The sequence below is a fragment of the Heterodontus francisci genome, chromosome 7 (assembly GCF_036365525.1).
Source record: "Heterodontus francisci isolate sHetFra1 chromosome 7, sHetFra1.hap1, whole genome shotgun sequence".
In the NCBI taxonomy this organism is placed as follows: domain Eukaryota; kingdom Metazoa; phylum Chordata; class Chondrichthyes; order Heterodontiformes; family Heterodontidae; genus Heterodontus; species Heterodontus francisci.
In genome coordinates this window covers 39,103,877-39,129,900 of record NC_090377.1, presented here as the reverse complement: position 1 = coordinate 39,129,900, position 26,024 = coordinate 39,103,877, and the positions used below count along the sequence as shown (strand labels likewise).

Genomic DNA, 26,024 nt, shown 5'->3' with positions numbered 1-26,024 from the left:
GTCTGGATTCTACAGTTTTACATTAAGGGAATGTGAATCTGAGACAAGCTGTGATAACAATTTCCGCAGGAAACAATCAGTCAAAAACCGACTCCAAGAAGTGTGCGCTAGGCAAAGCTCTGTCGGGCAGGTGTACCATTATCGCTGACGGGCCAACGGCTAAGGAGTTCAGGGTGTGGGAAGCGATTGGTCGATTGTAACATGGTCAAGCAACTAAGCGTGGCAACCTCCAGGCATTTGAGAAGGCCAGCAGACCTTCATCGCCATTTTCTTTTTTCTCTCGAGGGCATCGGGGCCATTTTCACGCTGAAATGCTGCTTTGTGGGCGGGGCCTTTTGGAAGCAAGGGAAGGCAGCAAGCGCCACCAATCCCTACTCCAGAAACAGGGTGTGGCTACTGGAAGAATTGAAAGACAGTGACCACAGATTTCAAGCACTGAGAAGCTGTGCGAGATAAAATTTTTTTATTTGGGCCACCAATACTGGCGAAACAAAATGATGACGACGTTTCCAGCCGTAAACTGGAAGGCAGCAGACCTCTTCACTGAATTTAAATTATTCAGACAGAGAATGGAGCTGTGTTTCTTGACTTGGCCGTTGCTGAGCCAGGTAGACAAGCAATTAAAGTTAAGATTGCCATTGGGAATGAAGGCCTCCACAGGTTAAATACATCCAGTCTTTCGGAAGATGACTTAAAGGGCTAGAGTAAAATATGGTCCATGTTGGAAGTCCAGTTGAAAGTCAAACTCAACTTTAGAATACTCAACCTCGAGTTTATGTTGTTCGTGCAGCTGCCAAAGGAGACATTAGCCCAATTTGTGAGCTAATATCGAGATAAAGGGCGTGAATGCGATTTTTCTGAAGCTGAGCTACCTGGCAGGATTATCAAGCTTATGATAGCTTCCAACCCCATTGAAGCATTCCAAAAGGACCTCCTTGACCAACTAAAGGCTATAGTCTAAACGGTTAAAAGCAGTTGTAAATTTGAAGCCATTTTATGGGCAGTCAGAGCCTACAAGACCTGTGCACTCCATCTACTATTGGCACCATTGCCAACAAAAGCAAGCCTGGTAAGCCATTTAGGCGGTGTGGCCTCATACATTCTCCAAGAAATTGTCTGGCCTTCCATGATATTTACAAAGCATGTGGCAAGAGAGGGCACTGGAAGCACCAATGCAAGAAACTTAAGTCATAACAAGACAAGCCACAGTTGGATGTACAAGTATGGCATCCCAATAGACAGAGGGAACTCTGTCCAAATTTCAAAGGCAAAAAATATACGAGATGACCAACCAGCCCAAAAGGTTGGAAGGTGAGTATGACCAAGGCACTGACACACAAAGTGAGCAGGCGTTTCATACTGTCAACCTCACATAGGTATTGACATGGTGGGACCTTTGGAAGCCTTTGCTACCATCCAGATCATTTGCCCACAAAAACCTGGCAAGCACACACTCTAGACCAAGACTGACATAGGTGCGAGTGCCAATATTCTACCACTCCGTATGCTGAAGAATATGTATCCACAGAAATGGCAAACTATGGCACAACCGACCATCGCCAAGCTCACAGCATATGATGGTTCAGTGATTCTGTCTTTGGGATTCATAATTCATAATGGATTCATAATATAACAACTCACCCTGGTCACTCCAAATTTTTTACATTATGGACACTGCAAGTCCATCAATTGCAAGTCTACAGGCATGTTATGACCTCACATTGGTGACAATCCACAGCATCGACACAAATGCTAAGCCGACTGACCTGAAGGACAATCCAATCACCTCTATGGTTAACGTAACCTCACTCTACCCAGACACGTTCAACAAGATTGGCAGATTCAAGAGCGATGCAGATTTGCACATATGCACCGATGCCATCCCTTCAATCGATCCTTCACGCAAGTGCAGCATCCATATTCAAGCCAAACTAAAGACTGAACTGAATAAGATCGACAAGGACGGCATCATACGAAAGCTGCAGCACCACACCGATTGGTGCAGTTCCATTACATGTACGGTAAAGAAAGATGGATCCATTACAGTCTGTCTTGATGCATCTTCAATAAAAACCTTTTAGATTCACCAATCATGTCTGTGTAATTGGTGTGTTTGTGTTAAGCAATAAAACACTACAACCATAGTTGGGACCCCCTAAGTTGTTGTCCCATTCTTCAAAATTTAACAGTGAAAGTGTTACGCACTGTAAAAATAACTGGATGACGCAAATAACATGGCATATATACAACACCTGAGAAGCAGCTGTACATCTGCATGTTGCAAAATGAACCACATTTTTCCACTAAAATTTGTTTGATAGAAACTATACATATTACGTAGTTTTTTAAGAAGTACATTCTGCTCTTATTGTTATGTCGAAGTTGACAGCTTTTTATTTTATGAAGGCAGGGAAGTTTCTCCATACATTAGAAATGATTGCTTTATTTCCCGTTAGAAGTGTTAAACAGAAAATGTATTGTTTGACTGTGTAACACCTGGAATAAGACTGCACCACTAAATGTTACTGTGTACTGGTCAATCTCCCTAGCACTGCACATAGGGAATTGTGACTAAGTGTATTCTTGAAGTGAAGCAGGATTAGAGGGCAGGGGGAAATTGCACCAAGGTGTGCAGACATAATTCAGTCCCTGTTTTAAAGTCATACATGTAGAACATTTTTTGCAATGCTTTTAAGTTAATATAATTTATAGTTAAATAGCAAGACTTATGACAATTTAGGAAGCAGAAAAGGAGTGTTGTTGGAGTATAAGAGCTTCTCTCCAGTAGAAGCTAATAAGTCTGATATCCAAAAACTCCTCTGATGGGAGGGTGTAGTTACAGTGTGAAAAGTATATACAGACAGTTTCCATTATAAATGTTAATATTCCAAATGATTCTTCCAACAAGAATTCTCAAAGAAAGGCATGAACAACATTCCTTCACTGCTTTAAAAAAAAAGAGCAGCAAGACATAATTCTAGACTTTGTTATAAGTGTCTGAGCTTAAAACAAATAAATCCCCGGGGTTAGAAACCATTGTGGTCATTTTCAACTGAACCGCCTGGGAAATATCCTGGTGGAGTAGAATGCCAGCCTGTTGTTGACTATATTCAAAACTGAGATCGATAGATTTTTGGACATTATGGGAATACAATATGGGGAGAGTGCGAGTAGGTGGAGTTCAGGTAGAAGATCAGCTATGATCTTATTGAATGGTGCAGCATGCTCGAGGGCCAAATGGCCTACTCTTGCTCCTATTTCTTATGTTCTTATTTTGTAGAACCTGGTTGATTTTCATCCTGTTAAATCAATGGGATTGAAAAGTGGGCAGGTTCTACAATGGGCAGGTGACCTGTTTCACCAGGGTACGTCTAGATGACTTCATTGAAAATGACCCTGGATGTATCCCAGAATGTTGAAAGAGACTGGCGAGGAGATTGGCACAGCCAATTATTATAAGGAAATCAACAAACAGAGGAAATAGGAGCAGGAGTAGGTCATTCGGCCCCTCGAGCCTGCTCCGCCATTCAACTAGATCACGGCTGATCTTCTACCACAACGCCATTTTCCTACACTATCCCCATATCCCTTGATATCTTCAATATGTAGAAATTAACAATCTCTGACTTGAACATACTCAGTGACTGAGCCTCCACAGCCCTGTGGGGTGGAGAATTCCACAGATTTACCACCCTCTGAGTGAAGAAATTCCTCCTCATCTCAGTCGTAAATGGTCTACCTCATTCTGAGACTGTGTTCCTGGTTCTAGACATGCCTAGCCTTCCTGCAGCAACCTCATCGAGCCCTGTAAGAATTCTGTATGCTTCAATGAGATCACCTCTCATTCTTCTAAACTCTTGAGAATAAAGGTCCAGTCTCCTCAATCTCTCCTCAGAGGTCAATCCCACCATCCCAGAAATCAGTCTAGTGAACCTCTGTTGCACTCCCTCTATAGCAAGTATATCCTTCCTTAGGTAAAGAGACCAGAACTGTACATAATACTCCAGGTCCAGTCTCACCAAGGCTCTATACAATTGCAGCAAGACTTTTTTACTCCTGTACTCAAATCCTCTTGCAATAAAAGCCAACATACCATTTACCTTCCTAATTGCTTGCTGCACCTGCATACTAGCTTTCAGTGACTTATTAACAAGGACACCCAGGTCCTTTGGACATCAACATTTCCCAAACTCTCACCATTAAGAAATACACTGCCTTTCTGTTTTTCCTACCAAAGTGGATTACTTCTCATTTATTCACATTATATTCCATCTGCCATGTTCTTGCCTATTCAGGCAGACCCCGGCGATGGGGATGGGGGGGATGTGTGGTGCTGGCATTGGTGAGGGGGAGGGGGTATTCCTGGGGGGGGGGGGAACAGGAGGGTGATGATCACCACTGGGGGGTGTGGCAATCATCATTGTGGGGGGCCATCCATCTGGAGGCCCTGGATTGTCCCCCAAAGGAGGGACTGCACCCCAACCCCACTAGGTGGCCTGGTTTTACCTGGCGGTGTGGCATCTCCTTGTGGTGGTGGGCCCCTCAAACTTCCATTAAGTTGAGGCAGAGGTGAGAAGAGGTCCGATTCCCATCCGAGGGGCCCATAAAATTCAGCCCAAGTCTCCTATGAACTGTAATGTACGTCCTTCTAAGTGTCATATATGAGTTTAAAAATTAACTTACATTCATGGTACATTGCTCACTGGATAACATATGGAATACCCACCATATTTTTCCAATCTTTCTGAAAGCAAAAATGACATGCCTTGAGACCAGCAAGAACTGGTTCAAACAACTTAAATTTATGACTTGTTAAATAATGCCTCTAAGCTAAAAGACACAGCAAGTTACTCAACAAAACAATATTTAATCATATCAGCCATGGCTCAGTTGTTAGCATTCTCTCCTCTGAGTCAGAAGGTTGTAGGTTCTAAGTCCCACTCCAGGGACTTGAGCACAAAATCTAGGCTGACACTTCAGTACAGCAATGAGGGAGAACAACAATGTTGGAGGGGCCGTCTTTTGGATGAATGTTTAACCAAGGCACTGTCTCCTCTCTCAGGCAGGTGTAAAAGATTCCACGGCACTATTTTGAAGAAGGGCAGGGGACTTATCCCAGGTGCTCTGGCCAATATTTATCCCTCAATCAACATCACTGAAGAACAGATCATCTGGTCATAATCACATTTCTGTTTGTGGGAGCTTGCTGAGCACAAATTGGCTGTTGTGTTTCATCCATTAAAACAGTGACTACACTTCAACTGTACTGCATTGGCTGTAAAGCACTTGGAAAATCATGAGCTTGTGAAAGATGCTATATCAATGCAAGTCTTTTTCTCTTTTTAATAAAAACAATGAAAATAGAATCAATCCACAAGAGGCTTATTTCTTCTTTTCCGAAATAGTATTTCTTATCGAATCTGACAAGCAACAGGACTTTTGAATGAAGTAATCAGGTCTGTCTTTTGGTAGATATTGCATATGGACGATATGATTTCTAATTCACAAATGTTGTTTGAACGTCTTTGCCAGCACTACTGCCCGAACTGTGTTTTGCATCATCAGATTTCTTTCACATTACAATTTTGTTCAGTAAACAGTTGAACAGATTTTACACCACATGGCATGAGATGCCAATTATTCTATATTACCTCTTCCACCTCCACCTCTAATGGATTTTCATAATGACTCACAATTCAAAGAGAACAGAATTGTCTCTATCACAGTCTGCCAAGCTTTATGTATTAACAGCTAGAGATTCATTCCTAACATTCAAAAACGTTCCCACACGTAGTGGGGAGTTTTCCCAGGCAAGGGGAGCCAGGTTTGTGAGGGCAGTTAAATGCCCTAAAAGTGACATCGGGTTGGGAACCTGACATCATCCCGCCCTCTCCTGGCTTTCATCCAAGCAGGTTTGCAGGTGAGTGGGAAATCCATGTACAGCTGTCAGGTAAGGCATCTAAATATTATAATAAGCAATTAAGTTCTGTGTTAACCAAAGATTGTGTAGTTAACAGGCTCTGCACCTATTTCCCATGCTGTCTGGAACTCGCCAGGGTCACCCAGGTGAATGCACAGTGGGAAGTGCTAGTTCAGTGAAACTGACAGGCTGAGAAGTCTTTGATCAGTGAAACTGAAGCGCTGGAGCCATGGCCAGGTGAGAGGCTGCTGCTCACAGCACTCCTTCTCAAAAACTGCATTTACTGCTTGGCAGGTGATTGCCAACTTTTTGGAAGTCACTTCACTTGTCTTGCACTTCACTCACCTTCTGCAGCTCTACCTTGCATCGCTGGCGAAGAACAAGAGCAGCAGCAACACTAACAGCACCAGCAGAAGCAGCACCAGCACCAGCATCAGCTCCAGAAGCTGCCTTTTCCTCAACCACATGCCATTTCACAGGGCAGAGGAAATGGTCACAGTGATCCAGCTCCAAGGAGACAAGACTCTCAGAGGATCAGCTATTTTGACATGGCTGAGCACCAGTACATCAGGAGGCTCAGGTTTTCACGGGAGGTCATTGTTGACATCCGCAGCTTCCTGGAATAAGACCTCAGCTTCCTGGAATAAGGCCTCCTTCACAGCGGACCAAATGGGCATACATTGCCAGTAGCTGTCAAGGTGCCTGTCAATGAAGGGCCATCAGACCACCTCCCCAGCCCAACCAGGTCTCTGCCTCTCCCTGAGGTTGTATGCTCTCTTCTCATGCAAGAAGAGAAAGGCGAGAGTTATGAGGATTCAAATTGACTTTGGTAGGTAGCAGGAAAAGACAACATCTATGGAGGGTGACTGTGAGGCACGGGTACGAGAGAGCAATAGGATGAGGGTGAGTGTGAGTGTTGGCTGTTTAGACGGGGATGTGAGATGACTGGAGAGAGATATAAGTGCTGCAAGATGTTTTCTAAGGATTGCTGTGCAGGAGAAAGTCAGGGCAGGATTTTACAGGGCCCTCGACACTGGGGTCCGCGGCGGGAGGGTCTGGAAGATCATTCTGCAGAGGCCCGCCACGTAGACTGACGACGGGAGGGCTGGGCCCGATCCTCCTGGTGGCAGCAAGGCTCTGTGGCAGCAGCCTCCCCGCCCCCCGCCGCTGGGCGACTGGAACTGCATTAAAATGTATTAATGAATAAAATGAATACATTAAAATACACTTACCTGCCATCTTATGGGCCCGCCGTGATCTTCAGAGCGGCAGCCGGCACTCCTGTGCCTTCACTTCCCCATCTGGGGAAAGCAGGTACGATACTGATGGGGAAGGGGGGAACGTAACATTTTTAGTGCTGGGGAGGGAGGCGGTAGAATGGGGTCAAATTATCGTCATCAGTTTAGGGGATGATGGGAAGGGTGAACTGTGAACTTTGTACAGTCTGGGGGTGAAGGTCATATTTGTAAGGTCAATGTTTTTTTTGGGGGGGGCAAGAGCAGATACTTAATTTTATTGTTATTGGGGGGTGGTAAAGGGGTGTTAGAATTTTGTTTAGTACATTGTGGAGGGTATCTCTTTAAAAATTTAAATTAACCGGCAGGGCTTGCTGCCCCTTAAAAATGGCACCAGCGCTTGCACACAGGCAGCTGACGCTATTGCCAGAGGACAGCCCGGCTCCTCCACATGATTGGGTGGCCGGGGGAGGGAATGACGACCGGGGTATTTAAATGAGCCGCGCGCTGCCATTTTTTTCGCACGCCGCTGTGTGGGACTTGACATCTAAAAGTGTTATGCCACTCACATTTCCTGCACTCCTGAGTCCGTGGATCCTCTTGGTGCACTGGTTCCCGGTTGGAGGAACCATATTTCTGGTGTTGACTCCCTTGGCCAGTTCCATCCACACCTGCTTGGTTGGAAAGGTTATCCTCTGCCTCTAGTCCTTGGGAAAAATCACCTCACTGCAGCCTCTCAGATCCCACAGCAGGACCTCTAGGCAAGAGTGAGACCCCCAGGGAGCAGCCTTTCCAGGTTTCCTTTCCATTCCTGTGATTGCGATAGCCTCAAAAACCCATGTGCAGTTAACCCATTCTAACCTATGTCAGGGTCCTGTCAATTAGAAATCCTTCTTTTGACAGAATCAATGTGTCATCCCACCCCCCTCCCTAATTGGTTGGGCAACCCACAGGCAGGTGCTAATGCCTTGGCTCAGTAAAAGAGCTTTTGCAAAGTCAGCTGAAGAGTTCAACGGGTTCCCGACCCACTGATAGTCCAACCATTTTGGCAAGGAAAAGGCGAGAAAATTCCGCCCGAAATCTCTGGCTATAGTTTTGTAATTTCAAGAGGGAGAAACTTGCATTTTAAGTCTCTGAAAGCAACTTGCATTTATATTGTTCCATTGAGATAGAAAATGTCTCAAGGTGCTTTATCATGAGGACATGAAAAGAAAGATAACAGCAATAAGGAGGTAGACATCATGCCATTGTGTGTGACTCAGGAGAGGTGACTTGCTTAAAAAGATAGCCTTGAGGTTTTTAAAGGTGGAGAGAAGTGGTTACTCCTTCTAATCTCTACTCCTTTGGCTCTGCGCCTGCTTTTTCTTATGCCCCTGTGAAGTGCTTTGGAGTGTTTTGCATTATTAATATAAAGCAAGTTGTTGTTGAGATGTTTATAAGGCTCATGTTAAAATACTATATAAATTTAAGTCTTTCTTTCTTTGTGAGAAGATTAGCTATCTTGTGTCTGACTTTACTAACAAAATAACACAGTAATGCTTTGGGCAGGAAGAGATCCATGGACCATGGTATCTATCCTTCCAATTTTCCTTCTTATTGTGATCCTAGAATTAAAAGCTCCAAATCTTATTTACTACCAAAAAATTCATATAGTCCTTTTGAAAAATCTTTTCTAGTATTCTGCTTCATCACTTCCCCCATTCCCTCCTGCCACTGCCCCCATCACACTGGAAATCAATTCCACATATCCAGTGGAAAAAATGGCTGCTAAATTTCTTATTTTCTTTGACATCCTTAACAAAGGCACGGCCTTTGTTCTTGAATCCTGCATTCGATAACATGACTTCTCTGTGTCTAATTTCTTGATACCTCTGAAAATTTGAAAGATGTATAACAATTTCCAACCTCATACTCTTCCTCTTCTCAAAAGCATAGAGTCTAGGTTAGATGATCTTTCTGTATAGCCCAGCCCTCTATGTTCAAGAATCAGCCTCATAGCCCCCTCTGGACTCCCTCCAATTACTTAATATTCCTTCTGTAATATGAAGACCAAAACTGAACATAACACTCCAGATGCAGTCTCATCAAGGCCATTACAACTTGAAAATCAACTTGGTTGATTCATAAGTCATATCCTTAGCTATACATGCTAACAATTTCTTCTTTTTATTGCCAGTAAACCTGAATCAATGGTTTTAATGACCTAGTCACCAAACCTCTTTTAGATATCTTTATGACTCTATTATGTCAATCACATTACATAGGAAAATAAGTTTTGCTCGACAAAAAAAGACCAAGGTTCATCTAGTTTGCCTTCCACCAACCAGGTAGTGACATGATACAATGATAATGAAGCTGCTAACTAATGATAGCAATCAATTATTTTGCTCAACACTTCCAAGTCTTCTACATAATCTCAAGACTTTATACTAATGTGTGTTGAATTCCAGTTGTCCTTGTCTGCTCATTGACTTAACCTGCTCAAATCCGTTTGGCTTATCGCACATTGATTAGCATGATCAGCCAACACAACTAATTTGGAGTCATCCACAAAATTAAGACCCGAATATCCCATCCTCTAAGTAATTTATAAAAATTATAAACAATTTTAAATATAATTATATTCTCTACCTTCCAATCCATTGGAATGTTACCAGTTCTGATGTGCCTTGAAAGACATCGATGAGTATCTGCAATTTTCTCAGTCACATCCAACAAGACCCTTGAATGGAACATGTTAGACCCTATAGGCTTTTTTTACCTTACGTTTGCTTCACCTATCTAATATGCTCCTTTGTTCCAATGATAATGCTGAGTTTTTAGCCCTTGTTAACTATTTGTTAACCATTGGAAACAATATTTCCCCAGTACCCTTTCAAGACCTTTTTATAGTTTTGAAACTATCAAATTTTGTGGGAAGAGTTTAATTTCTCACTCTTCATATAACATCTGCACAGAATAGTCTTTTAAAGTTCAGTGCAGATGAACTTTATGGGCTAAAGAAGAAACAGCAGCCAATGTAAATTACAGTAACAACCATCACATTTATATCATGAATTTGTTTACAGGAACCAAACGAATCTGAATGGCTCTTTGCCTATGAAAATGCCAGCTTTTTTGTGAACTTCTATTAATCAGTACAATACGATACTCACGTTTGCAAGATCGGCCGTCACCCTGCATTTTGCCTGGGCAACTTCCACATTTGTATGATCCCAAGTTATTGAAACAAGGGACTCCAGGAAAACATGGAGTGCTTTTGCATTCATTAACATCTTCTTGACATGCAAGTCCTGCAATACAATATAGACAAAATGAGAAACTGAGTGTTTCACAAAGTAACATATGGAAACAAGACTGATTCTTTCCCAACAAGAAAATTCACCAGTTATCATTTTTACATTGACACACAATTTGTTCGTCAATTATTTAGTTTGAATAATTGATAGAATTTTTTAAGGAAACATATAGTCCATTTATCAGTATTTGTAAAGAGAAAAGATAGGTTGTTTTACATCTTGTTTGAACTTATTTGGTTGTTGTAGCTAATGTGACTCCACTACTTAGGGGTTATACCTGTTAAAACAAAGGCAAAGTACTGTGGATATTGGAAATCTGAAATAAAAACAGAAAATGCAGGAAACACTCAAAATGTCAGGCAGCATTTCTGGCTCTTTTTCGTGATTTCTTTATCAGTTTTCCTTCCATGCATTTGCCCCAATAGCTCCTTATGAGTGATTCTAACCTTCACCTCAATTCTATTAACTCCTCTCCTCTGATTGCTCCAGCTTTTCAACCTTAACCACATCCCAGCCTTTGCTCTGTAATTTTGCAACTCTGGCCTCCTGTGCATCCCTTCTCTCTCTGCTTCAACTGGGTCTTCAGAAACTTAGCTTTACTGACTGCAACTTGCTCTTTAAATCCCTCTGATTTTTCTCCTGCCTTTAAAAGCTATCATAAAACATTTAATCGTGCTTTCAATCATCTCTCCTAACTATGCTCTATTACTTGTCATCTGTTTCTCCTCTATGATCATCTTGGAATGTCTTCATTGTCAGATATGCTAGCTAAATTGAAGTTGTGGATGTTGTGGTATAGGAGCAATTGAGTGCTCCCTCAAATTTGCCAGTATTTTTACTTGTCATTCACGTAGATAATCAAAATAAAGCTTACCCAGAATTGACTTAGAAGTTCTCATTTCAAGGATAGTATTTTTCTTTGTGAACATGGTTTGCTCAAAATGACAGTTATCAAAGTGCCTCAATTTAAACACAATGAAACTTGACACTTAATATTACCAATTCTGAAGGAAACTTTTAAACCTGCAATGATTTATAATAGCAGATTTGAAGCAAATAAAAAAGAACTGCCCTGCATAATGCTAGAACACAGTGCCCTACTCATACTTTTCTCTGGTGCAATTTACGCCATGGTTATGCTGTCACAATGACAGGACGTGGCAAAGAACAATGAACTTCCACTTCTGCTGTCAGCACAGATCAGTCAACTTCGCCCAGGTTCTCTTCATAACTGAGCAGTGTGAGTTAATTACAAATTAAGGAGGTGCAAGCTACACACTTTGGGCTGGATTTTACAAGGCCCCCAACATCGGGCTCCATGGCAGGGGGGTGCCGGATTTTTATTCTGTACATTGTAGGGGTGGTACCCTTTAAGAATTTAAAATTGGCTGTCAGGGCTGGCTGCCCTTTAAAAATGGCACCACTGTGCGCACAGGCAGCTGATGCCATTGGCGGCGTCGGAAAGCCTGCTCCCTCCACATGATTGGCTGAGCTTCTGTCTGAATATCCTGTTTCATGGGTAGTGCCTCCTGCAATCTTGACCCCTCTACTGGTTCCCTTCTCTGTTGACCCCCTGCAGGTATCTCGACAGCAGGCTGGTGCTGCTGCTCATGGTCATTTTGTCCCCGTCTGAGATCCAATCTAAGTCAGTCCTGGCACCATCCCGCCTGAAATTGTGAGCCTCATTACCACCAAAATTCTAAAATTAACCTCTCAACAAAACCTTTCCCAGTGGGAGCTAAGGAAACAGCTGTGATCTCTGATGCTCGTTTATTGATATTTGTATTTATGACATTTAATTAGCCTCATGAATTGCCATACAATCTTCTCAACTTCCTTCCAATGGCAAATTTCAAGAAGCCTGGGAAACCCGTGCATCTGATGTTAATTATAAATACTGGTCAGAAATCTTGTTGAAATTGCCTAACTTAAATATTGTAAGCAGCAACCTACCTCCCTGCAGAGGTTTCCATGCACACATTGAAACATGCTCAAGTTAAACCTGCAAGTTGGCATTTTGCCGCTGCCATTTTCATCGATATTAACAACTCCTGAACCCCCAATCCACATACTCTTTACTATTAAATGTCCCCCGTAGTGGCTTTGTGAATTGAGTTTGGAGGAGGGGAAATACCTGTGTCTTGCAACAGGACTTGTATATTGTAAATATGTATGTTGAGGTAACTTATGTGAGTATGATGCTGGTGCACATTACAAAGCAGAGGTTTGAGAAGGTGCTAAAATTTTAAAGCTAGTGGATAATCAGTGGAAATTAAGTAAACTCTTGGAAAATGTGTCCAATTAGTTTTTGCAATTTCTAACTGCTAGGTAGCATACTTAGGAGTTTTTATACAGCATTCATATTTAAATTCTGTATGGTTGGAAAGCAGCTTTGGTGCTTTACCAAAACAAAATGTCGTATAAATTCAGTGGAGCTGGCAACAGTTCAGAATCTTGTCCTGGGTGTAAAACTCCCCCTGGAGGTCATTGCATCATTCATGTTCACTCTGGCTGCAGTATAACTGCAACCAATATGAAGTCAGATTTTCCACTTCAAAATTAAAGTTTTAAATCCACACACATCTGCTGACTTATCCATAAAGTTTTCCTGTTAGATACAGCCAACAAGATAGCAAACTCAATGGGCCAAATGATGCACTCTTGTTCCTATCATTAAATCTGCTTGTATGCAAATTATTTTTGCCTGCCCAGATCTGTTGCACATTTGAGGCCTCCACCGTAAGGTTTTCAATCACTCCATGTATATACTGTAAACTGAACTACGTTGTTTAAAGACCTTGGTTTCTGAGAAGGATACAATTTTTATTTGCTGAAACATGTATGACACCATTCCAGCATTTCTTTTATATGCCTGACTAATTATCATTGGAACATGTATAATTTTGAATTAAGCAGAATATAATTGATTCAAAATAGTTTATTTTTCTCCAGCAGAACAGAGAAGGTTGAGAGGAGGGGCTAACAAAAGTGAAAGGTTTCGAAAAGGTAAACAGTGAACTTTTTTCACTAATTAATAACAAGGAAGCATAAGCTCAAGAACTCGAGAAAATGCCAAGGGGAAAGTGAGGAGATTTTGTTCACATAGAGAACTATTAGAACATGGAATGCTTTAAGCACAAGTAGCTAAGGAGGCAGAAAGTATAACATCATTTGAGACGGAATCCAATAAATCTTTGAAGAGGAAGAATATAAAGGATATGGTGAAAAAGGAAGGAAATGGGTTTGGAATAGACAGCGGTAGTTCAAAAGGATTAGCGTGCACAACTTCAATTGAAAAGATAGAAACCAGACAGGAGTGTGAGCTGAATGACCTTCTTAACTGTACATTATATTATTCTACAATACATATGCATAATGGCATACTGTTATAATTACTTTGATGTTTTATTATTAATAAGACCACAGGTTATTCCCAGTGTCAGAGGACTGAGATGAAAGACTAGTAGAACTCAGGATGCTTCAGTTTTAAAAGCAGCAAATAAGAGTCACTGGCCAGGATTTTACGATCCCCAGGCCCTTAATTGGAATAGGGCAGGATTTCCGCCTCTCTGAGGCAGGAAGTCCCACCTCAGCTGACGGCCAATCAGTGGGCTAGTAACTCTCAGTCCCAGCAGCGGGAGCGGTGGCCACTGCTGGGACTACACCCAGCCAACAGCAGGATCATGGACGTTGACCCCAGAAGAGAGGTATGTTTTGGGGCCTCGCCGGGGACAATCGGCCAGGCTCCGATGAGGCAAAGGGAGTTGGGGGGAGTGTTGCGCAGTGGGGGCGGTTGGGCCATGGTGTGGGGGGGCCCTCCAAGGGCTCAGGCTGCTCAATCAGGAGGGCCCCCCCTCCCCCCCACCGGCCCGCAAGGAGGCTGCCAGGTTTTACTTAGTGACCTCCTGGGGGACCTCAGCCACCCGCATGCTGCTGGTAAAATACCAGCGGTGGTGGGAGGAGGCCCTTAAGTGGCAGTTAATTGGCCACTTCAGGGCCTGGGGTGGGCAGGCCGTTTCACGTCGCCGCCCCTGGTAAAATTGCGTGGGCAGGGAGACGTTGGGAACGGCACCCCCAACTGCCAGTCAATTTTAGGCACCACCCCCACCCCACCGCCCCCCCCACCACCCACCACCACCAGCTTGCTCCTGTGGGGGGGGGGGGGGGGGTGGGCGTAAAATTCTGGCCACTAAGTGGAATAGACAAGGTTAACAGAATGCAATTTTTCAAGTTAAAGTATGACTATAGGACAAAGGGGATGTGGATACAAAGCTGACAAGGGACTTCTGCATGGAGTAGTGTATATAAACATCATTGAAGAAGCAGTTGGATGTTGCAATGGGGGAATTGTACGTTTCAATGCACGAATGAGCTGGAGCGGCCAAATGACTTCCCTAATCTGTACTTATTTTTCTAAGCCCTTTTTCTTCCTGTTGTGGCAACATCCTAATATGAAGAAAGTGCACTACAGCTTTATGAATCTGACCACATAAATTTAAAAAACACACTGGAACTCGGCAGAAAATGATAAGAAAACCACAGCCATGTCAGGGAATTGAGAACAGGCTGAGCAGCTGTTCGCAGTTTTAGAAGGATCTGAATGAATTCTCAGCTGTCATCTGTTGCTGCAGTTTTCCATTTGTTTCAGACTTCTGCCCCAGATTATTTCATTTTTAATAAAGGCAAATTTCAGTCTAACTTTAGGGAATTGTGAATATTACCCAAAGCCCTCTTCAGTTTCTTCAATTCTGTCAATAAAGTAGCTCCTCCGTATTTTGGCTGTAGTTACTACTAATGTACATCTTAAAGGACTATAAAAGTATAGGCTCACTGAGTTATTTTATCTATGTCCAAGAGCACAGATAATATTGGGGGTAATTGTCCGGCCAATGGGCCCTTTCTAATGTTAAATGTTATTGCGTATCTTCAATCACTGCCCACACAGGAACACAATATTTCCCGATAAGCAGTAGCTTATCACTCAAGTAAACGAAAACATTCAATCAATACAGTCCCCTAATTGCCATTAACAAATCAAGATGGGCAGAAAAGCAAAAGTGCTGATTGGAAAATTTCAACCCTTGTGGTGTACCTTCCTGAAGCTGCAGAGGTACACTCCTCAAATTATAAATAATTATAAATAAAAACAGAAAACGTGGAGAGAAACAGAGTTAACGCTTCAGGTCAATGACCTTTTACCACAGATGCTGCCAGACCTGCTGAGTATTTCCAGCATTTTCTATTTTTATTTCAGATTTCCAGCATCCACAGTATTTTGCTTTTGCATTAGTGTTACACTCCTCTGATTTCTGGGATAGAATAACGACCAATTGAAAGGACTTGATATAAGTTCAAAAAATGTTATAATGATGTCAAGAATACAAGTAAGGAAAATCTTGTGTTTAACAAAGAGGTCAGAAAGATAGCTACAACTAAACACCCTCACAGAGCCAGACAAGGTGAAATGTTTCATCTTGGGAACAGGAGGGGTGATAGTGACAGAAGCTGATGGACTATTCACAATTGTATCCATAAACATCTCCTCTTCTATCTAATGTCTTCTGATATCAACTAATATGAAGCATATCTGTGAAATACATTCATAATCTATGATTGCTTTCTGTACTTTATCTGCCTTTCAGTGTCTAAACATGAGAAATAATTCTGACTGTGAGATAACATTTCTGTTGTATGCTATTGATATGGATCCTTTCCCCCCCCTATAAATGAATTACAGCAAGCGAACTGCTCTATCATACATTCCATAGGAAGTTACATCAAACCATCCACCACAATTATAACAGATACCAACACAGATATAGACACAGCACTTCCAGAAGTTGATGAATTGCCAGCACATAAGCACTGAAGGATGTTACCCAACCGCCACTTATGGCGCTTTGGACAAGTTTGCAGTTCTGATCTGTGTTTATTATTGCAGGGTGTCTGTTAATTTTTTGCCCCTTGGTGGCTTTTGTGTTGGAATTCTGGTACTGCTGTTCTTTCGTCTGGGCCTCTCTGGTCTTTCAGTACTCTACAGTATTTTGGTGGCTTCCCAGACTAGTGCTGGACAACTATTGAGGTGGGGGGAGGGAGGGGGGAAAAATTCATTCATGTAGCTCCGCTTCACGAGGCACTGTACAGACTACATCAATTCCCTGGGAGCAGGCAGTGCCGCGGGACCAATACCTGAGCGGCCCACTTGGTGTTCTTCAATGACGAAACCTGCACAGTTCATACAAGTAGTGGCCCGTGGGCTGCTTGTCTCTGGGGGATATTGACCTGAGCTTCTGGCGGAGATAAACGAACAAATTTTTCCCCCTAAAACTCCAGGTCACCAAGAAGAGGTATTAGTGCTGGGGGATAGGGCAGCAGATAAACAAAGGTGATCTGGTGGGTAATTGGTGGATTATTAAGAGTCTTACATAGAAAGAAAAACAATCAAGGTGTTTGCTTGACTTTCAGGATAAAAGCTTAAATATTACTAATAAAAGCTTAAATATTACTAACCCAAAGGTACATACCTCAATAAAAATACCTCTCTGCTCACTTATACACACACACACACACACAATTATACTGCTTTGCAAAGTGAAGATTGGACTTTAAATACCTGTTGGGTTATACAAAAAAAACTTTATATATATATATTGATCTACATAGATGGAGCAACCTGCTCATTGTTTTTTCTGTGAAGAGCAAGCACAATGAATATGAAAGCATTACTCTGCCTCCCTGACTTTTATCAGATATTGGGTCAATTCAAAGATCTCAGTAGTCACATCATCTTCCTATTCCTATGGGGCTAGAGAAGGTGTAAATGGCAATAACAGAATTACCAACAGCTGCTAGTGAATAATTGAGGGCAGTGGTTATGATCTGAAATTGTTGAACTCAATGTTGAGTCTGTATGGCTGAAGACTGTAAAGTGCCTAATCAAAATATGAGGTTCTGTGGGAATACAGCAAACGACGAGAGCCATCTGTTGTTTACTTATCCCATTACCGCCGCCTGTTGCCTTGCACCATCCCATTTTGTCATTGAATTTCTTCTGCCTTCCATCCCATCAAAGACCTTCCCTGTGGTGTTCCACAGGGATCCGTGCTGGGACCACTGTTGTTTGTGATATACATTAATGATTTGGAGGAAAGTATAGGTGGTCTGATTAGCAAGTTTGCAGACGACACTAAGATTGGTGGAGTAGCAGATAATGAAGGGGACTGTCAGAGAATACAGCAGAATATAGATAGATTGGAGAGTTGGGCAGAGAAATGGCAGATGGAGTTCAATCAGGGCAAATGCGAGGTGATGCATTTTGGAAGATCCAATTCAAGAGTGAACTATACAGTAAATGGAAAAGTCCTGGGGAAAATTGATGTCCAGAGAGATTTGGGTGTTCAGGTCCACTGTTCCCTGAAGGTGGCAACGCAGGTAAATAGAGTGGTCAAGAAGGCATACGGCATGCTTTCCTTCATCGGACGGGGTATTGAGTACAAGAGTTGGCAGGTCATGTTACAGTTGTATAGGACTTTGGTTCGGCCACATTTGGAATACTGCGTACAGTTCTGGTCGCCACATTACCAAAAGGATGTAGATGCTTTGGAGAGGGTGCAGAGGAGGTTCACCAGGATGTTGCCTGGTATGGAGGGCGCTAGCTATGAAGAGAGGTTGAGTAGATTAGGATTATTTTCATTAGAAAGACGGAGGTTGAGGGGGGACCTGATTGAGGTGTACAAAATCATGAGAGGTATAGACAGGGTGGATAGCAAGAGGCTTTTTCCCAGAGTGGGGGATTCAATTACTAGAGGACACGAGTTCAAAGTGAAAGGGGAAAAGTTTAGGGGGGATATGCGTGGAAAGTTCTTTACGCAGAGGGTGGTGGGTGCCTGGAACGCGTTGCCAGCGGAGGTGGTAGATGCGGGCACGATGGCGTCTTTTAAGATGTATCTAGACAGATACATGAATGGGCAGGAAGAAAAGAGATACAGACCCTTAGAAAATAGGCGACATGTTTAGATAGAGGATCTGGATCGGCGCAGGCTTGGAGGGCCGAAGGGCCTGTTCCTGTGCTGTAATTTTCTTTGTTCTTTCTTTAGCTGTCCCCACTACCACCCCCTAAGCCTGCTACTTTCCCTGCCTCTGTACTTGCTTAAAACTTGTTATATCTCTAACTTTCTGGTTCTAATGAAAAGGTCACTGACCTGAAATGTTAACTGTTTCTCTCGCCATAGATCCTGCCAACCCACAGAGTATTTCCAGCATTTTCTGGTTTTAGTTCAGCTTGGGCTGACAAGTGGCAAGTAACATACGCGCCACACAAATGCCGGGCAATGACGATCTCCAACAAGAGAGAATCTAACCAAATCCCCTTGACATTCAACGGCCTTCTGACTCCCCAAAGCCTGTCCACCATCAACAAGGTACAAGTCATGAGTGTGATAGAATACTCTCACTTGCCTGGATGAGTGCAACTCCAACAACACTCAGGAAGTTCAACATCATCCAGGACAATGCAGCCTGCTTGATCGGCACCCCATCCACTACCTTAAACATTCATTCCCTCTGTCACCAATGCATAGTGGCAGCAGTGTGTACCATCGACAAGATGCACTGCAGCAACTCACCATGTCTCCTTCGACAGCACATTTCAAACCTGCGACCTCTTCCACCTAGAAGGACAAGGGCAGCAGACGCATGGGAACACCATCATTTTCAAGTTCCCCTACAAGCCATACATCATCCTGACTTGGAACTATATTGCTTCCTTCACTGTCACTGGGTAAAATCCTGGAACTCCCTTCCTAACAGCACTGTGGGTGGACCCACACCAGATAGCCTGCAGTGGTTCAAGAAGGCAGCTCACCACCACCTTCTCAAGGGCAATTATAGATGAGCAACGAATGTTGGTCTTGCCAGCGACGCTTACATCCCGTGAAAAAGAAAATTCCAGAACCTACAGTATTTTCCTTTTTTTTTTAAAGTTTCTCTTCAATTTGATTAGACCACACGAGCAACACATTGAACCAGCTCTGTGAGACCAATCTCTCCCCCCACCCCCGCCCCCCCCCCAGCCCCTGACCTCCCAGTCCTCCATTTTGAGAAGCAGGTCTTATGAAATCTCTCATGACTACTAAATCTGAGAGAATGCTACTAGATTATTCTAATCCTCAAAGCATGCAGTTTTCAGCGAGTGCTGAACTGCTGTAACAACTTGAATGCAGTGTAACAAAGCTAATGCAGTGACCACAAAATGCAATTAAAACAATATTTGAAAGCAAAAATTGAATTGGTGTGTGTACTTTCACTGGAACCTTTTCGACAGATTTTCATTAAAAATAAAATGATTGCATATAATTATGTATCTGCGTTAGTCATATGTCATTACGGCACAGAAGGAGGCCTGTCGGCCCATCGAATCCATGCTGGCTTCTCGTAGACCAAGCTAATCAGTCACATTCCCCTGCTCTATCCCTGTAGCCTAGCAAGTTTATTTCCCTCAAGTGCCCATCCAATTTCCTTTTGAAATCATTCATTGTCTCCGCTTCCACCACCGACCTAGGTAGCAAGTTCCAGATCCTTACCACTCACTATGTAAAAAAGTTCTTCCTCACATGCCCCCTTGCATCTCTTTCCCCAAACCTTAAATCTACATCACCTAGTCCTAGTACCATCAGCTAATGGGAGCAGCTAATCTTGGCGTTGTTATAGCAAAAACATCCAGCTGGGTTAAGGACTATTAAAAGCTGAATTAAACAGCTCAAACAGCAGGAAGAGGTGTAACTGCTGTCAGAACTCATTTAGTTTGGAAAGCTTCTGTTAAAAATAAAATTGCTAGACACTTAATTTGACATTTCATATCAATTCAAAAGTGCCAACCCCTCAGAGACTTCATTGATGCATGCAGAAAAACAGACAGGTGAATGATCTGCTGCTGCTGCATGTAGCTACTCCTACCAGGAGAGCTGCTGTCATGGTGTGTCACGCTCGTCTGTCTTACGCCATCCTCACACATCCACTGTAGCTCGTCTGCCACTACTCTGTGAAGTCCATCATTCATCTACACCTAGGTCAACCCCTCTTTCTGCTGCCTTCCATTTTGCCCTTTTGAAGAGATCTCTGTAGCTTTTCAGCTCTGATCAAATGGCCGAAATACTGACATTTTCTTTTCTGGATGTTACTTTTTAAGAGTTCTTTTTGCTCTTGCAATTTCAAGCACCTTGTCATTTGTCTTATGGTCTGTATAAGGAATTTTTGGCATACGTCTGAGCATCCACATTTCAAAGCCTCTATTTTCTTCCACAGATCTTTACTTATTGTTCAGGTTTCTGAGGCAGACAGGAAAGAGGATAGAATGCAGCATCTTATGAGTTTTTTCCTTGTTAAAAGCGTGATCTGTTGTTAACATATCCTTCATCTTCACAAAATTACTTCTGGCTATCTTTATCCTTCTTCTGACATCAGCATCCCATCTACTATCTTCTGTTATCATTTGTCCTAAATAGACAAACTTTTCTACTTGTTCCAATGTGACACCATCCACTTCAATCTTCACTCTGGTTTCTTCTAACATATTTCTTCCAACTACCATTGTTTTTGTCTTTTGGTGTTCATATTAAATCTACATTCTAAACTTCTAGATTTTACTTGATCTACAATATCTTGTACAGCCTCTTCTGATTCTGCAAGTAGCGCTGATGACCACAAGTTTGTTAAGTTCTCACCTCCAATTTTTATACCTGGAAATACATCTAATTCTCTAAGTATTTATACTGTGTACAGACTGAATAATTTTGGTAACAGTACACGTCCTTGTCGTACTCCTCTCTTTACTTGAAACATATCTGATTGTCCATTTTCTAGCCTAATACTAATTGGGCCCAATATAGGCTCTGAATAAATCTCACATCTTTACTGTCAATATCACATTTCAGCAACATATCTATTAGCTTTTGGCGATAAGCACGATCGAACGCTTTTTCAAAATCTATAAAGCATGTGTAAATGTTCTTGTTTACTTCTAGATATTTATTGAAGATTGTTCTTACATTAATATTCCCTCTCTTGTTCCTACTCCAGGTCCAAATCCAGACTGTGTTTCACCAATTTCTTTTCAAATGTGTTATGATCTAGTACCTGTAATTTATTATTTTGTACATAAAATAATTTGTGAATGGCTGTAGAAAAGAACTTTCACAGTAACTTACGAATAGGTGAACTATTTTTCTAGACCTATTGTCGGATCAGGGTTTTGGGTAATGCTTGCCTTTAACGCAGTTTGTGATTAGTGACTTTGATGATTAGGTTAGAACATTGAAAAATCATCTTCCATTTGGTTCCATAGAAAACAGAGATGCCAACAGCAACACTATATTGCATCTTCACGGCACCTTTAATACAGAAGACATCCAAAGAAGGTTCACAGCAGGGTATGGAAAAAAAGAGACCAAGTCAAAAGAGGAGAGGTTACTAAAAGAGAAGAGCGTGATCAGGAAATGTTAAACATCATACTCTTCTGAAACAGAAGGTCTGTGATGGAGTAATGTTAACTTCCTCTACTGAGTTATTAATCTGATAATGTTTGGTCTTACTTCAATGACTTCAATAATGGGCTGAGTTTTATGTAGGCAGTGGGGTTCTTGACACTGGGCCAGAAAGGCAAGGGGAATACCGCCTCGGCCATTCAGGGGACACCCAGTTGCAATTTACGGTGCTCAGGCAGTTAAGGGCGCCGGGGTCCCTATCCCTTTAAGGACAGCGATCTGCCTCCAAGAGCTGACAAGAGGGCCACTCAGCAGTCACAGCAGGGCGATCGGGAGCGGTGGCCACTGCTAGGACTGCAGTAGGCCCAGGACTAGGAGAAGTGTTGGAGGCTTGGAATGCAGGTAAGTAGGGCGGGCTCCCTGGGCCAGTCTGACAGGCCCTGGCAAGGGGGGAGCGGGCAGGGGGGGTGGTGTTGGTGGTTGTTGAGGGCAAGGGCAGTGGTTGTTGGACAGGGGAGAGGGGGGGGGAGTGGGAGAGGGGGTTGGTGGGGGGGTCTTATTGGCGCAAGGGTGGTCTTTACCACCGGAGGCCCTCTGTGAGCCACAGATTGCCCAAGCAGGAGGGCCCCTCCACCAAGACAACAGGGAGGCTACTTGGTTTTACGTTGGGGATGCTCCCATTAGCCGCTGGTAAAATACCAGTGGTGGCAGGAAGAGGCCCTTAAGTGGCCACTTTAAGGAATCAATTGGCTGATCTTGGCCTTCCCTTTCCCGGACAAAATTCACTGGTGTCGGGAAGGCAACGGGCACTCCAACCCCCACCTTCCCTCCTCTCTGCTCATCCCTGGAGGACTGATAAAAATTCAGCTCAACAATTCTGGAAAACACTACTCCATAAACTGCTACTTGAACAAAGGTAGAGACAACAGCAGTACCAATGCAAAACACATTAAACTACAGACATAAATTTCTCCTCATTAAGACATGTCAGTGTCTGATTTTATAAGCCCTACGCCCAATCCACTCACAAAAAAATTACATTCGACTATGAGGTGTAGACTTGATGCTGCTGGCTTTGCATTTTGGGGCTAGGGAAATAAAGGAGAATTCGTATAAAAAGATGGTGTACAGTATTCAGAGAAATTCACAAGTAAAGCCCTATCTAAATCTGACAAAATCTTTCAAATTAGTCATATGATGCTGTCCTCAGAGAACCACCTGGTTAAACCGAGGATAAAAGCAAAATACTGCGGATGCTGGAAATCTGAAATAAAAATGTAAAGTGCTGGAAATACTCAGCAGGTCTGGCAGCATCTCTGGGGAGAGAAACAGAGTTAATGCTTCAGGTCAGTGATCTTTCATCATTCGTTAAGCCGAGGCCTTATCTGCCCTCTCAGGTGGACGTAAAAGATCCCATGGCACAATTTCGAAGAAGAGCAGGGGAGTTGTCCCCAGTGTCCTGGTCAATACTTATCCCTCAATGAACATCACAAAAAAAAACATATTATCTGGTCATTATCACATTGCTGTTTGTGGGAACTTGCTGTGTTCAAATTGACTGGCCCATTACAACAGTGAGTGCACTTCATAAGTATTTCATTGGCTGTAAAGTGCGTTGGGATGTCCTGAGGTCTTGAAAGGCACTATATAAATGCAAGTTTTTTTTTAGTTATGTCATATAATTACAGCAATGCTACTACAATGCTATAATGATAATAATTCCATAAGATAAATGGTCCTCTTACTGTAACGCAAAAGGGTTAACAAAATAAATGATCTCGTTTTGATTTCTATTCATTTTACAAAAGATTCAAGGTATTTACAACCCTACATATTTCATCTACCTCACACTTTTACTATGGTATTATTTATACTTAGTAATATGGCTTATTACCTGTGAGACCAGCTGGACAACTGCATGAGTAGCTGTTGATACCGTCCGCACAGGTGCCAACACCACATGGATTTGATTTACATTCATCTATGTTTTCCTGGCAAAGCTCCCCTTCAAAACCGACAGGACACACACAGAGGTATTCACCACTTCCTGGGGGGAAATTGATATTTGTAACACATGTTCCACCATTTATGCAGCCACATGGCTTCACTGCAACCTATAAAGGAAAATGAGGAACACTTGAGACAGCTTAGGCAGCAGCGCAATGACATACTATCACAATTGTAAACAGGTGTTTTTTTAATAACATATAGACAGAGTAGATTTTGGTTCTTAATTACCCCAATGAGTTTGGTATTTGATTTGAGTCATTTTTTCCCCCTTAGGGTTGCTGGTACCTCAATGCAAGTATGTTAGTGGCTTTAACTTTTTATAAGTTACCCAAACAAATACAACAGCAGTTCTTTTTGCAAAACAAAAACGACAGCAGATATACCTGCAGTAACAATAATTAAAGCTCTATTTCCTGTTTTACAATTATTTATTTCCTTTGATGCTAATCCTTCTCCTACAGGGAGGGAGCATCCAGGCTAAGCATTCTAATGCGACTCATTTCTCAGCTAGCTGGAGGTCTACTTTCCTCACAGCAGGATGCATAGTACCATTGCTTTTCTATGATGTGAGACACAACAATCAATGTCTCAAACAAGTCCTAATAAAACACTATGAATCGATTAGAAAAAAGATTTGAGCTGCTGGACTTTTACCCTTGTCACAGAAGTTTAGTTTAGAGATACAGCACTGAAACAGGCCCTTCGGCCCACTGAGTCTGTGCTGACCATCAACCACCCATTTATACTAATCCTACACTAATTCCATGTTCCTACCACATCCCCTCCTGTCCCTATATTTCCCTACCACCTACCTATACTAGGGGCAATTTATAATGGCCAATTTACCTATCAACCTGCAAGTCTTTGGCATGCGGGAGGAAACCAGAGCACCCGGAGGAAACCCACGCAGACATAGGGATAACTTGCAAACTCCACACAGGCAGTACCCGGAATTGAACCCGGGTCCCTGGAGCTGTGAGGCTGCAGTGCTAACCACTGCGCCACCCAGAAAGGGGAAGTACTTTCAATGTAAAGTAGCTACCCAGATATGTGGCCCATTTGTTTTTCAGACATAGTCCTATTTCATTAAAGATAAACCTCTTCAAATTGTGAGAACTATTTAATGTCTCATTTTATAATTCCTCTTCAGATGCGGATTGATCGTCCATTATACAATCCATCTGATTTTCCTTCCATTGAAGCCTAGTGATGCTGGAAGCCTGGTTTGAGTACTAAAGTGGTGGTAGGGGAGAGTTTCCACTTTGGGCACAATCGGCACAATGACAAGTGCTTATTTTTCTCGTTACTGCTTAAACTCACTTGCATATTGCTAAACTCAAAATCTACCACAAACTAGTGCAATTGGGCAGCATTTTAAAAAGTAAGTTATGGAGAACAAAAATTGCTTAAAAATATTCTTTGATATAATTTGGGTTGTAACTAGGTGCAGTTTGCTTAATACAGCTGAAAATAGCTTTCTCATTAAAAAAAAGTATTTTAAATCACAGTATCAATCCACCACCTGTGAGTAACCAGATTATAAATTACTGAAAATGATTTCAAAATATACAGAACCATTTGCTAGTTATCATGAGCTACAGTTGTCAACTTCTTAGTAAATTCAAAAAATATTCTAAAACTTTCAATACCTTCCTATTAGTGTCTTCGCACCCAAAAGACCCAGCTTAATTTCTAACACCTCCTTAAAGGCTGGCAAACGAGCGCAATTGGCAAAAGCTCCCAATGGAAAATAATTCATCCTGGGGCCACAGTCAGTTGTGTGGCCAGGTTCTGCTTCCAGCATAACGCTTTTTTATCTAGTACAAAAAATTCTGGAAACTCGAGTTGCGCTGGATGTAATTTGCTCTTAAAATTTCACAATCTTTTGCACTGGTTATGACGATTTTGGACAAATTATGCCAAAAAACCAGCGCAACCAATTGGAAACTCCAGATCGACATGTTTTACTACTCAACCTTAAAAGAGGCATGAAGCCAATAGATAAGATGGTCATCCAGTATATCTTTTTTTTGTACTCAGGAGTTAACTTATTAAAGTTAACGTTTTAAAATTAACCATG

The 26,024-nt window shown here is 42.3% G+C and overlaps 1 protein-coding gene across 2 annotated transcripts in view; it reads right to left on the bottom strand.

Moving 5' to 3' along the window:
• si:ch211-246m6.5 (von Willebrand factor D and EGF domain-containing protein) overlaps positions 1–26,024 on the bottom strand; it is a 297,063-nt gene that overhangs the window by 77,205 nt on the left and 193,834 nt on the right. For both annotated transcript variants that reach the window (XM_068035012.1, XM_068035013.1), the window contains exons 18-19: positions 23,829–24,048; positions 10,311–10,448 (exon numbers count right to left, since the gene is read on the bottom strand). In XM_068035012.1, coding sequence (XP_067891113.1) covers positions 10,311–10,448; positions 23,829–24,048 — 358 coding nt within the window. The remainder of the gene's footprint in view (positions 1–10,310; positions 10,449–23,828; positions 24,049–26,024) is intronic.